The following is a 14,932-nucleotide window of genomic DNA, read 5'->3' on the forward strand; positions in this document are numbered from 1 at the left end:
GAATAGTTTGTTCTGGGTAATTAAACTGGAGGTTCTGGTGCCGATTGATCCGTGAAAGTTTAAAAGAGAAGCAAAAGGTCAGAAAGAACACATCCTGCTGCACTTTCAGCAAGAAATGAAAAAAATAAACCAAAATAAAAGTGGAGATGTTGCAAACTGACAAATTATAATCAGTTTTATTAGTTTTATTGGAAAAATCAGAAAAAAACAATCAAAGCATTTTTCTCTTCTGTCATTGTTCTAAAAAACATTTGGTTAAGCAGAAAAATGAATTTTACTTAATTTTGTTAAAACTAAGACAAAAATGTGACCAAATATAAATTTTTCCTTCTATGTTTATCATATTATGTATCATAAACACCAACTATCACAGAATCTGTTTATTGGAAAACATTTTTCCTTTAAATTTAACTTAAATCGTCTAAGAAGACAAAATGGTGGACGGAAGAATCATGAAGAACCCCTAAAATGGCTTCAACCTTGGTAACCACTGACTGACATGCTGAGTCGCCATCTTCCAGCAGCCAATCAGCAGGTCAGAGGCTGGCGTGCTGCACCTCTGGCGCTCATAGGTTACTCCGGATGGCGTACCGACGCCCCATTGGCCCTCGTGCGTGGAGATAGGCGCCCGTGTGTTTCGGGGTGAAACTGTTGGCACGGCGTTGGTGAAGCCCAACCAATGGCAGGACGGGCAATCCGTCCGTCTGAGGATACTTCTGATTGGTCTGCGCCGGCCCTCCCTGCGGAGTATTGAGACGTTCGGCGTTCCCAAAGCTGCCGTGGTTTCATTGAGCATGGCAGCTCCTCAGAATGGGGGTGCCATGTGCGGTTTCATGCTCTGTGGCGGTGATGAGTTCCTCCAACTCTACAAAGCCGTAATTAGCTTTTCTACCACGCATTCAGGTGTGTCCGCACGGCCTCCGACGGAGGGGGGGCGGCCATTGTTTGCTGACAAGCGGAGTTTTCTGCCCCCCCCCCACATTCTCCACTGAGCGGCTGATTGGACGTGAGAGCCATAGCGTCTCTGCTAATGTGTGTTCACCATTCACAGTCCCCGCCCACACAGCAATCAGAGAGTTCACGAGTGAGAGACTCGAACATGCAGGTCTCCATATTCCTGGTCTTGGTATTCAGCGTGTCCGGCGTCCAGGTCATTCTCTTTTTGGCCATTAAGTCCCGATCCCAGATAACCGAGCGTTCTCAGAGAAAAGGCTTTCATCAGAGCTGATTCTGCTCTTATTTGTCTGTGTCTTCATTCTGTGCAGTTTTGGCAGCTGAATTAATTCGAGCCGAGCTCCTGGAGTCGGAGAAAGAGCTAAACGCGTCCGAGAGAATAGTCGCCGTCATTCCAGGTTAATTGAATCTCAGCTTTGAGTGGAGCCGGACGTGACGATAAAAAGGAACGTGATGGCTTCACCTGAGACCCGCCGGTTATGTCCGGCTGCAGATGGCAGAACTGTCAAGGAAAAGGACGAATATTGGCGACGTCCAAGATCGCTGACACACGATTTTTATAAATATAGTAGAACACGTGACAAAGTCACGGCCCGGGGGCCGGATGTGGCCCACCGGGTAATTCTATCCGGCCCTCCAGATCATTTTATTTATAGTTATTAATGACCCGATGTTATCTTGAGCTTTTGTATAATTTGTATAATTTTGACAAAATATATTTTTATGGAGAGTAAAATACTGAAAGTTATTTAAGGTTTAAGTTGATTTATTCTGGAATAATATTCCTGCCTTTTCATTATTCAGAATTATGTTAAAAAGTTACAGTTTTAAAGTTTTAAAATTGTAGTTCAACCCGTGACCAAAGTTTTGTTTTGGATTTTGACCTCTTGTGTGATTGAATTTGACACTCGAGTGTAATAAATATTATCTTGTGACTTTGTATGTTTTGCTCTGAAATGCAGAATAATGTTGGATTTTAAGTTTGTAAACTAAAACAAAACTGAAAGAGCGGCGCTACAGTCACTGGAAATAAACAAATCTTTGTGTCGGTGAAGTTTCCTGTTTTCAAAGTAAAACTAGTGAGAGCTTTTTCTGTTCAAAAACTGAGACTGAAGTTCTGCTCACAGACATGACTAATGAAAAAATGAATTAGTTTTAACGATGAAGCTTCAGCTCCAGTGTTTGTTCTTCTGGTTATAATAACTCTTCGACAGTTTACAGAAAAAACACAATTTTTTTCTTTTTGAATATTTTAGTTTTTATCAGTTTTGTTGGTTCTTATCTCCTGTTCTAAATGATGGTGATTTAATAGAAATAATTTCCATTTTCATTCATCCAGTAGAAAAACATACACATGACAACAAACATAATCAACAGTAAGAATCGTGGTTCGATCTGTGAATTGCGACGATCTACAGCCCTACTGGGAACCTCACAATATCGATAATTGGTCAAATTGTTTCTAATAACTCACATTATTTAGAAGAACACGTATTTTTGGGGAAAATAAATCCCCATTTATTACACAATCTTAATAAACAACTTGTGTCTTAGTTTGTGCACCAAATAAAAGACACTTTTCTGCAAATACTACGTCTTTGACGAGCATTGACACCAATTGAATTTGAATTATCACCAAAATTCAGACAAGAGTAAACATAAACAGCAGAACTAGTGAACAACAATTAAATAATTCAATCAGCTGCCAGGAACATTGGTGTCCCCAATCTACCTCCATGGGAACGTCTCACCAAAGGATGACGAATAAAACGTTTTACAGCCTCTTTAAGGGAAAATAAAAGATCAATCAAAGAATCAAATCTAAAGTTCACGATATATCGCACCATCGATGTTTTGGCACACCCCTCCTGTCGAGAATGTTGGAGTCCTCCATGTTTGCTTGGACCTGTGAAATAATGTACAGATTAGCTTGTGTAAAGTGTGCTGATCACAGAAGGATTTGCCAGCGTTTTCATCCCAACGATTCTCACGCTGTGCCTCCCCGAGTCAGGATGTATCTGCGTACCTCACAGTCTAAACTGTGCTAACCATCCCTCACAAGCTAGCGCCTGAACCACCGTATGGACGGCGTCTAGTTTAATATTTCAGCCTCTCAGTGCTCTCCTCTGCTTGTATTCGCGGTTGGAGATTAACAAAGCCTCAGTGTTGGATCTCCCTCCCTAAGCTCGGAGGAAAAGTTGCCAGTCTCCTGCTGGTTTTCCCTCTCAGCATCCCGTCATGGTGCCTCATTAAAATGCAGACAAACAAGCTCCTCCGACCCGACGCTACAGTAAGGCCAGGCTTAACGCACACATGCATTGTGGCCTTCAGACGCATGTATTGCTGTTGCTGGAAGCAAGTTTTCTCGGAATGTGTTAAGTTTTATTTATTTATTTATTTAGGTTTCCACAGAGAAAGAAAGATAAGCGCGCGTGGATGTATGTTGTTTTCTGCTGAGAATATGTGCGATGAATGGATGGTGGAGAAAGCATCTGAAGGTCAGCTCGGTGCTGGGTTTGGCATTAGCGAGAGGCCACAGATTCATGTTTCCATATGAATAATGCAATGACAGCATCTCTGTTTCCAGCCGTCGTCTCTTATAGATGCTTCTGTGTGAGAAGTTGCAGAGTCTGCTTCTCGTGCTACGTTCACACCGACCGTGTGTCGCGCGTTCAAGGGTGTAACGTTCGCCACACACTCTTCACATGCAGTAAACGGTTGGAGGCTTTTCCGATATACGATAGACTTGTTGTTTGTAGAGTTCCAGTTGGGAACAAACTCCAAACATTTCCTCCTCCATGACCAATTCTCATACACAAGGGACAACGTCCAGCACCCCATCGCAGCCCCCGACTGGTCAAAGTTGAACCCCTTTCTAGACAAATGAGCCTCGTTTCCACTGGGCAGTCCGGTATGGTCCAGTACGATCCGGTATTGTGAGTGTTTCCATAGTTAAATTGACCCATTAATAAGTACAGAACCACACCTGAGGTACAGGTGGGACCATTGAAAAATACAACAGGACGGTTGGGGGGAGCCGCTGTAGCCACCCGTTGATTGGCAGAAATTGATGATGACATCAGAAAACACCAATATTGTGCTGATGTAAAGTAATGTTTCCAACGTTTGTAAGCATTCGGGTTTTATCGGTTTCCTGTGAACTCTTTTGGTCATGAGTCTATTTTGAAAATGGCTCCAACAAGGCCTGGTCTGGAGTGGAACTGCAAACGATTCTTGACAACAGTAGGACACAGGGTGAGCTAGCGGTCTACACCGTGCACGCACCGTGAAAACAAACCACTCAGTGGTAGTAAGGTTCGGTTCCATCCGGTATTTATTAGCGTTTCCAATGTTAAATGGCCCGAATAAACAGTACCGACCCGTACCTCTGGAGGGGCCCATCTGTTGTAGGTCCATATAAAAATGGAACAGGACAGTTAGGGCGGAGTAACCACCCGTTGACTATCTTCTTTCAAAAAACATTAAACTCCTGCTATGCACTGTCCAGTCTCTTAATGGGTCGTGGGATCAAATCCCACTTCTGACACCAAGTATGTCTTGGTTCCTTCAGGAAGAGTTTTTCCAAAACCAAAATCCAGCATCAATAATGGTCGGAGAGGAACCAAGATCAGATGTTCTTCTTTTATTAAAAGCTTAGCTTCAAACCAAAGACTTCCTGCATTACTTCCTTTATGCACAACATGCTCCTCCTAGTGGGCGTGCCAACCAATTATCATTTGGTTTCTAAACAGTTCGCAATGACTTTAACAAATCAAAAGATAAAAAACATTTCCTCAGTCCCACTAATTAAGATCATCTGTTGTATACAGGAATTACATGATCTACCTTATAAATACAACACAAAGATGGCGTTAGATGAGTCACGTGACCGACAGGATTGGACGCTAACTTCCTGTAAACAAACAAAACAAAAGAAGTTAGTGATGACGGCAAGATCGGCTATGTGTGAATGTGTGTGTTAAGTGTCGGCCTCCCAGGAGTGCCTGCAGAGGAACGGAAGTCACATGAAATGTGTGGTGCGGTTGTGCGTTAATATGTGTCGCATGGTTACTTGTGTTTGTGCATTCTCATGCGTGTGTGTGTCTGTGCGTGGTTGCGCGTCTGGTTGTGCATCTGCGGATGGTTGCGCGTCTGGTTGTGCATCTGCGGATGGTTGCGCGTCTGCGGATGGTTGTGCGTCTGCGGATGGTTTCGTGTCTGCGGATGGTTGCGCGTCTGCTCATGATTGTGCGTCTGGTTGTGCATCTGCGGATGATTGTGCATCTGCGGATGGTTGCGCGTCTGCCGATGGTTGCGCGTCTGGTTGCGTGTGTCCGCCTGAGTACAGCGATCAACTGACAGTTCTACACCGTCACATCCATGATGTACAAAGAGTAAATTAAGAAAAAGATGAACTACTGGCTGATCTTCATTGTTGTTGTGCTGCTAATCGTCGCAGTGACACACTAGCAGTCTACACCATGTGTGCGCCGAAAAAACAAACCTTTCAGTAGAAGTGAGGCTTAACTGAGTGGAAACACTCACCAGTATTAACCGGTCCGTCCCGTACTCGTCCTTACCGGACCGCTCAGAGGAAACGAGGCTTTGTATCCTTGGACGCGTTTGCGTAGAGTTTTCATTGGAAGTGGTTGCTTGAACGCGCGTCGTCGACGTCGGTGTGAACGTAGCCTCATAATGAACTCTAAGTCTTCTACAACCCATGGTTCAAATGTCACATTTTGGGATTGTCCACACTTGAATTGTGTACCGTTTTGCTTTTCTTGTCATCTCTGTCTATGTCTGTTTCTGAAAGAAATTCTAAACCCCAACCTGGCATTGTCTGTTTCTTTTTCTTGTTCTACAGAGATGTTGAAGGAGTTGAACCAGCAGCGCAGAGCGAAAGAGTTTACAGACCTGAAAATAATTGTTGAAGGCAAAGAGTTTGAAGTCCACCAAAATGTTCTAGCTTCCTGCAGCTTGTATTTCAAGGACCTGGTGAAAAGGTTTGCCTTCGTTCCCCTCTCCCACCAGCTGTTGATCCAATCTGTTCTTTTCATAGGGCGCATTTGTGTCGCTTCTTTTTTATTTTTGATATTTTCCCTTTCCCCTGTCTCTCTTGCAGGTGTGTGAAGACTTTGGTTCCTAACACAGGGCCAGCAGCCATTCCTTCCTCCTCCTCCTACTCAAATGAATGTATCTGAAACTGAAAGAGAGAAAAAAAAAAGGTCAACATTACCTTTCCTCCCATTGTAGGGCAATTTAACCACATTTCCATTTTAATGAGCAGTGAAATGTTCCATGACTGGGGATGTTTTAAAATCCACCAAAGGGCCAAAACAAAACACATTAGATGCAAATTTGTCAAAGTCACACTGTTGTGGGCCGAAGCCTTTTGGTCATACTCCATTTTGATTCTTTTCTGTTTCAAAAATAGACTTTTAGGACTTAAGTAAGCACATTTATGAACACTTTTGCAGGTTCGTGACACTTTTGCCTGATGTAGTTGTTGGTCTCATCATTTTTATTATTTTCCATTTAATGTAGTGCCTCAGCATGCATGGCCGTCCATTGTCTGATAGCACAAGTATGTCCTTTTTTTCATCCTTTTTGTTCAACGAGAAAATGCCATAAATCCTTAATGCCCTCATCCTTACTTCCAGTCCCTGCAGGTGTTGTCGGCTTGATTGAAAGTCCCCAGGACTCGGAGGGTTTTTTTTTCATCCCCTTCCATGTTGTTTGTGTGTGAGTCCTCCTCTTTGTGTGGTTAGGAAGGAAGGAAGAAAGTGCACGTGATAGCTGGAATACTGTAGGGATGCGAAGCACTTTGCCCCGAGCACATGAGAGAACGGCGGGCTGCTTATCAGCTTCCTCGCTTGCTACCGATACACTTGTTTCTTCTGAAGGGTAGGAGCGAAAAACGAGAAGAGGGCTGGAAAAACAGCCCCGTACAAGGACCACTCGGCTCACACGCCATGAATAAAACCCAGCTTTAACCTTGACCAAAGCGGGCTTCCTGAGAGATGGAAGGATCTGTGGATGGAAACGGAGACCCCATGCTGGTCATCCTGTCTATCGAGTCGTCTCGTCTGCTCCTCTTATCAGGGACAGGGCCGCGGAAAGGCACCCGGGGCTCCCAGAGGAGTGGCGCTGAATTTAATCAAGCTCATCTTCATTCTTTGGGTGGCTCACATTCTCCAGCTCCTCTTCTCCGAACTGACAGTATAAGAGAATAAAGTGTCATTAATTGGTTAATTACGTCTTGAAATATATGATCTTCGTGTCAGGGTTTATGAGATTTGTTTCTAATTCGCCCTCAAACGGGAGGATTTCCAGCTAGTTTGCTTTACTGGTGTTAATTTTTGCAGACGTCTTTTAGTTTGATGTATTGAAATGATGATCATTAGCATTGTGCCAACACCATTAGCCGTGACGGCTGCACTGAAATGAGAATAAGGCGGCAGCGAAACGTTGACACCAAGCAGAGTGACTGAAGAGCATCCAAGTCCAACAGAGTTTCATGTTTCCACAGTGAGAGGGCGGCAGATGGATGCTCGTCCCTGAATTAGGGGCCACCCTCGTGGTGTAGGGGTCGTTTTTCCAGCCCGAACGGACCGCACCACTCACCGCTGTTGTTTTGACAAAGGCAGGAATAGAACGGCTTCATTCTCTTGCATGCTTTGTAACCCACGCTTTCTCACTCCACTCCTTCAACAGGGAAATGCTGACACTCATACCCCCCCAACACACACAGATTGGACTTGAAATGAAGTGCTTCTGGCTGCTTTACAGCATGCATGCTTTGTTTGTGAGGAAATGTGTGTGCCTGAAATCCAGGTTTCCATTCTTAGTCAGGTGTGATTCTGAGGACACGCACACACAGCAACACACACATTCTGGTTTTTGTGTTTTCTGGGGATCAGTCATTTTATGCATCATTTTCAGGACTACCTTTTCTCAGACGTCTAGAGCCGTGGTTTCTCGGGTCATGGACTGGTACCGGTCCGTGGAACAGTTGGTCCCGGGCCACAGAGAAAAAAGAAAACATGACTTAACTTCATTTTCATAGCTTACAGATATTTTTTGTATTTATATTTTTCAGTTACATTAATAATCAGAAAGTTTTATTTTAGAAAGCGACTGGATTTGACTCATTGTTGACAACCGTTGTGCCAAAAATACAAATGCTAATTTCGTAAGGCTACATTATATTCCAAGCTAGCAAAGGTAACAAAAAAGCAAACATTTTTCGAGTTTCTTTACGCAGAAAAGTCAGTAAGGAAAAAAAAGATATGATTTCGACTTTAAAATAAAAGAACTCTAAACATGAATTTATTGCAGCGGTGGCTCCCACAGACAAAAATAATAATGCGTAATATTTAGAAACCGGTTGTCTAATTTTAACAAGGTTTTTTTTTTAAAAAGAAAACATTCGGCTAAGTTAGGAAGATATATTCAGGATAAGATAAGATAGTCTTTATTTGTCCCAAGGTGGGGACATTTCAGGGTTATGGCAGCATTACAGATAGAAAATGAGAGAATTTACATATTTACAAAGTAAACAAAGTTATAATGTTGAGATAAAAAGACAAAAAAAAGTAAAGAGGAAGAAATTGCACCGTAGTTATGAGTAATGTTACAGAAATTGCACATATTTTTAAAGTGACATTGGATTAAGTGTAAAATAAAGTGATCAATAAAGTGGTTTAGCTTAATTTTGTCAAAACTAAATATATTCAAACATTTTTAACCAGAATTCCTTTCATACATTATGTTATTGTTTAGAATAAACACCATCAGGGAAGCTTTTTATTGAAGAAAATAATTCAGTACCTTGAACTAAATTCCTGTTTTAACTTTAATCTTCTACAGAAGACAAATGATCAAGAGAAGAAACACGAATAACCTCTAAAATGGCTTCAACTTTGGTAACCAATGACTGACATGATGAGTCGCCGCCTTCCAGCAGCCAATCAGCAGGTCAGAGGCTGGCGTGCGGCACCTCTGACGCTCATTTAAAATTTTACTAGGTTGTGGCTAATAAAGTAAATCAAGTTTATAATTATATTTAGAAAATACCAGTTTTGGTGAACATTTTATGTATTAATCCATCGCACCTTAAAAATCCAACAAGGTTAAAGTTTGCATCTGTTTTTGTTTCTATATATTAATATCATATTCTAATGACATGAAATCTACTTTACATATAAAGTTTAAACCTGCCGTAGATATTTTAGAGGATAAACTTTACCCTCAAGAGTGAAGGGAAACTAAAAAGCTAAAAAAAAAAAAAAATCGAGTTCAATTGCAGCCTTGTGCAGGCTGGTCCATGAAAATATTGAGTCATATTAAACCGGTCCATGGCCTGAAGAAGGTTGGGTACCACGGCTCTAGAGGTCTGAAAAAATTCACCAACACACTTTTAAATGCTCACCGTTTTCCTCTTTCTTACCCCGTCTGCTCTAAAAACGATTAAATGTGTTTTTTGTAGACTTTAATAGGCATACTTCTGAGGACCTATTGGTAACTGTTAGATTATTGCACTGGATGATTTATATGCGACACACAAGCCATGCACTTTTTTTGGAAATTTAAAACCATTTCACAGTGTAGCTTGCAGGCTTTGCAGAAATTTCAAATGGAAAATGTCAAAAATAAAACACAGATTATAGATATTGAATGAACCCCAATTCCCAGTTTCATACTCAATCCTTCCCAGGTCCCACTTGCTCATTTACAGCCCCCACCCTAAGAATGGGGGTCTCCTTCACCGTATGGATCCAGACCTGAGTCTTACCCCACCACACCTGAAGGATGTAATGCTGTTCCTAAATGTACGCACACGTTTGCCCCCAGTCCCTCCCAAAAAACCTATTACCTTCCCTCTAAAGGGCCAATGCACAGAGCGAGGAGACAGATCATCTCTGGTAATTCCATTTTACCCCTCGGGATTTTCCAATAAGTGTGCTCGCAGGCGTTTAATTTATGGCTACTGAACTCCGCACCACAGTAATGTAAAAAGCTCCCGAATCTTTGAGCAGTCGTGACACGTGCCTCTCTGCCATTTGTGGCCCAGCACCCCCTCTCCTCTGTCTGCGTCGACCCGTGAGCCTTCCACGCTTGTGATTCAGACGGTGTTATGACCATGAGATGTGTAGTGAGCTGTTCTAAAGCCCATTACAGCTTCGGCCCTCTCCGAACGCCGCCGTCCTCGGAGCGCCATTGAGCCCCTTCTGCATGACTCAGCCTGGGAGAGGACTCAACTGGATCTGCTCAACTCTGACAATTTCTAATTCCTGCTCTAGATTAGGTAATCCACTAAATAGTATAAAATTAAAAACCTGGACATTAACCAACCGATCCGCTTCTGAGTACAAGATTAAGAATACAATTAAATCCTTTATAAATCTAATTTAGCTAATTTAGTTGCTCCTAGTGGTGAAACATCAAAATTCAACTAAATTCTCAAGGAATATTTTGATAAATTTGGGGTTTAGCACACTTTTTAAAAATAATTAAAACATTTGATTGTATTTCTTCTCTGTCAATTATTAATAAAATCTAAAAAAATAAAGTTAGGGTTTTAATCAAGTCACCAAAGCCTCGTCCCTACTGAGCGGTCCAGTACGGTACGGTAGTTAATTCTGGTAAATGTTTCCACTCAGTTAAGCCTCATTTCCATTGAGCGGTTTGACCGCTAGCGTGCCGCTAGCTTGTCCTGTATCACCCCATCGCAAAGGATGTGAAGGAACGTTTGCAGTTCTACCAGGCCTTGTTGTTGTTTGCAGGCATTTTCAATATAATACATATATATACCCAGCGGACATTTCAATGTGGGCCCTATACGGTTTACCTTTGGGCTGAACTATGAAGCGAAAAACTATTTTATCTGATACTTTTGTCATCCCTTAACCCAGGGGTGTCAAACTCAATCGCCCAAGGGGCCAAAATTCAAAACACACTTTAGGTCGTGGGCTCAACAGGAAAAACATTTATTGAAAATTCTAAAACTACATTTTTAAAACTTTAAAACCATAATTTTTTAACATAATTATGAACTAGATATATAGCGTCACCTGTGATAATGCTAGTGTGAATGCTGATGAAGATGCAAGTGCTGATATCTGAAGAAGCTGAAATTAATGGCTATAAAGGCTGAAGCTGATAGCTGAAATCACTGAAGCTGATTACCAGCTACAATATTAGCTAAATGCTAAATTAGCATAAAAAACTTATGTTAGCAAAAACTAGCATGTTGCTGAAAAAATAGCCAAGAAAACAGAAAAAGCCTACATTAGCCAAAACAGTTAGCGTGTAAATATTAGCCTAGCTCCAAAACAGCCTAAAAACTTAAATAAAGCCTAAATTAGCTAAAACAGCTAGCATGTTGCTAAAATATTAGCTAAACTCCAAAATAGCCTAAAAAAATTCTTAGTAAATGCCAAAATAGTCAAAAAAAGCTAACAGAATGCTAATTTTTTAAATTTTAAAACAATAACTTAATATAATTATGAATAATAAAAAGGCAGGAATATTATTCCAGAATAAATCAACTTAAACCTTAAATAACTTTCAATATTTTACTCTCCATAAAATATATTTTGTCAAAATTATACAAGTTAGACATAAGTGCAAGATAATTAATAACAATAAAATAAAATTACCTGGAGGGCCGGATTTGGCCCCCGGGCCTTGACTTTGACGCGTGTCTTAATGATGTAAACATGCCTAGGATAGCACAAGGGTTCTGGTATCGTTTTCAGCTAAATCTGATCATCCAAACTGGCTATAACTGTAATACTGTCGCCTCGAAGCTGGAAAACAGAGAAAAACCACCAAATCTAACGGCAGCCCTTAAAGAGGCGCCACATTACACTCATTTATTGTGTTCCTTCCTGATTTATGTTGTAAATGCAACATAATTCTGGAGTCCAGACGTTACGCGCTTTGCATCCTTCAGTGTCTTAACATGTTTGGCTGTGTGCTGGCTCTTGTTAGCGCGAGGTAAATGCATTCCCTGTAATTGGGACTTCTTTTTATAGGTTTGAAAGATGTATTAGCCAGCCAATGTGTGTGAGTGTAATTCTTCACCCCTGCTCACCGCTCCTCTTGAATAAGGGAGGGGGCATTTTTTCACAAATTTCTTTTTGCCTGTCTGTGCCCGTCTTCTCCCCCCTTTTTTCCCTCTCCTCCACCTCCCCCCCCTTCGCACCATTCCGATTCCGGTCTGCAATCAAACGCGGCATAAATATGCACCTATTTTAGCGATTCCCTGGAAAAGTCATCTACATAAATGTGCAGACAAAACAAACCGCCACTCGAGCTGGCTCCTTTTTTTGCACTAATTGACCAGGATGATGAGCATGATCTTGTTTTATTTTTAGTTCCTCCCTCCTCCTTCTCACCTCCCTCCATCATTTTAACCCTAAACACTCCCTTCTGTTTCTCTACGACTTGCCCCCACCGCAGGGCTTTGTGTGGAAAAAAAAGGGGGGAATAACACTGTGTGGCTTTTTGCTTTGCAGGAGGAAATAAAAAAATAACTGCTTTGGTTTTTCAGCCATCCAGAGAAAAATGCACTTTAATTTGGATGTCCTTCTCCTCATAAATGACGACTAATGTCTCAGTTCATACACCACAGGCTACTGCTGATTATGGCAGCGGGGACAAAGGCTCTGCTTAGGTGTGACGGTGTTTTATTTCTTTGTTTCGGGGGTATCTTTTATCTAAAAAACTACAGTCATGGAACAACCCAAACCCTTTCCCAGGAAGGATGGCTGCTGGCTCCCTGTGGACGAACCGTCTCACCCTGCTTTCCTTTTGCTTCCTCCTCATTGACCACTTCTCTGTTTCTCATCTCTTCACTGCTGTTGTTTGTTCCGTCTCATCTTGATGTTTTTGTTTTTTTTGGTGTCAGACTCTTTATTGTGATTCCGTTTAAAAGAAAAGAGGTGGCAGGAAAAGACACAGGTGTACCCACACAGCCGCCAAGAAAAAAGACGGCGCATTATCATTGTGGCGGCGTGAGTGGCAGGCGCAAACAGCCTCCATCCATCTTAATGTAGGCTACTTTTTATATTGTTGATATCCGTATCCGCAGGGAGTGAGACATAGTAGTTGGGGCATGCAGTCTGCGGCACTTTGATTCCATTTATTTTGCCCTTGAGTGGATTATTGTTTCACATGGGACATTAAACATGGGTGGTGAGGTGTTATTTAACGCTCTCATACCTCCCCAAGGGGATCCAGCATGAGAACTAATCTCGGCCATTTGATCCCGATGAAGTCACGACGTGGCTCCGCTCTGGAAGCCGCCCTCCTCCTCCTGTACATTTCAGGATCTGCATTACGAAGGGATATCATATTCCGTTTAATTTGCTCATCCGAGCACACCGTGGCACCATTCGCATCGCGCCGGCGGAGTGGATGCGCCTCTTTGTTATCCTACATGCTAGCATCCTCATGCATTAACCCCATCCCATCTACTCCATCCTCTCTCTTTTGTTTTTGACCTCAACATGTATGCACATTGTGACCTTGCATACATGTAGCATGCCTGTTAAACAAAGCAATAACTCTTGTTTGCCTAATCTTTGTTTAGGAAATATTTCAGATGCAGCACTTTTGTTGCAAATAAGAAATTAGAAATATTCAAATTCTGTTTGTGTCCCTCTTTCCCGTTTAATAATTCTCTTTATTTCCCCTCCCCCGACTCTCATACTGGTGCCCAGGTGTGTTTCAGGTGTTGTGTGTCGCATACATGTATTTGTGATCCTCCTCTTTTCTTTTTGGGTTGGGTCTTTTGCCGTTTCTCTGACGGTAATTCTAACGTCTCTTCTGTGTGCCGTGATTGGTTGGCCAGGTCGTCGGGGGAGACTAGGAACGGGGAGATGCTGGAGCTGACCATGAGCAACATCGGCGCAGACGTGCTGGAGCTGCTACTCGAGTTCGTCTACACCGGCTCGCTGGTCATCGATTCGGCCAACGCCAAGACGCTGTTGGAGGCCGCCAACAAGTTCCAGTTCAACACCTTCTGCAAAGTCTGTGTCTCGTTCTTAGGTAGGAACTGCTGAGAAAATCGGTTGATGTTCAAGTGCTTATGCTTCTCGTGATGCAACGAATTCCCACTCCCAACTCGTTATATATGGTCATATGGCCCCTCACTTTCTGATGTTTTGGTGTCCCCAACTTATCGTTAATTGACGTGCTGGTTGTTCCTATTAAATCACGAGTCTCCAACCGGTACCAGTCCGAGGAGCACTTGGTACAGGCCCACATAGTGGAAAAAGATGCATACAGTAATCAGAGGCACCATAACCTGGTACCGGTACCCTAACCCTAAACTTGTATTGGTACCTAAACCCTAACCTGGTACCGGTTCCGTGTCCAGTAGTGAATCCCGAAGGCTGGAAACCCGACAGCCAGCAAAAAACGAGTTTGGGACACCCAAAACGTCAAAAAGTGACGCGGAGGGGTCCGTATATGACGAGCTGGGAGTGAGAATGTGTAGTGGGATCAAGAAAAAACTTTATTGCCATTTGTAGAAGTTAAGAACAAGTGCGTAGGAATTATCTCTGCAAGCTCGCAAGTCAGGCAACGAAACAGCAACGGACTACCAACCAGATACCAGTCATTTATAGAACAAATGAAGTATCAGCAACCCAAGCAGCAACTAGAATTGACACAGAGTGATCTCATTCAACAGTATTAAATACAATTATTATTGCACATGAAGTCATAAACTAAAACAGGACACATGGGTTTTTGGGTTGTTCGGCCGTGTGGAGTGTCGTAGAGAGAAGGGATCGCATCTTATTGTTGCAGTTCCCATGAGGCTAGTATGGCCACCTCAATAGAACGTAACACGGTCATGTGTTTGTTGAGTGTTTTATGAAGAATTTGTAAACTTTATGTGAGTTATAACGTATGGGTAATGTTGTTGCACAGTGACCATACACCACATTAGTTGTTCATAAGATGC

The 14,932-nt window shown here is 42.3% G+C and overlaps 1 protein-coding gene across 6 annotated transcripts in view; it reads left to right on the plus strand.

Moving 5' to 3' along the window:
- The window catches only part of LOC112158292 (kelch-like protein 29), a 326,899-nt gene that overhangs the window by 203,666 nt on the left and 108,301 nt on the right, over window positions 1–14,932 (plus strand). For all 6 annotated transcript variants that reach the window (XM_036210446.1, XM_024291568.2, XM_024291569.2 and 3 more), the window contains 2 exons: window positions 5,819–5,957; window positions 13,814–14,010. In XM_036210446.1, the coding sequence (XP_036066339.1) occupies window positions 5,819–5,957; window positions 13,814–14,010 (336 nt within the window). The remainder of the gene's footprint in view (window positions 1–5,818; window positions 5,958–13,813; window positions 14,011–14,932) is intronic.

This window comes from Oryzias melastigma, linkage group LG24 (genome assembly GCF_002922805.2).
Source record: "Oryzias melastigma strain HK-1 linkage group LG24, ASM292280v2, whole genome shotgun sequence".
In the NCBI taxonomy this organism is placed as follows: Eukaryota; Metazoa; Chordata; class Actinopteri; order Beloniformes; family Adrianichthyidae; genus Oryzias; species Oryzias melastigma.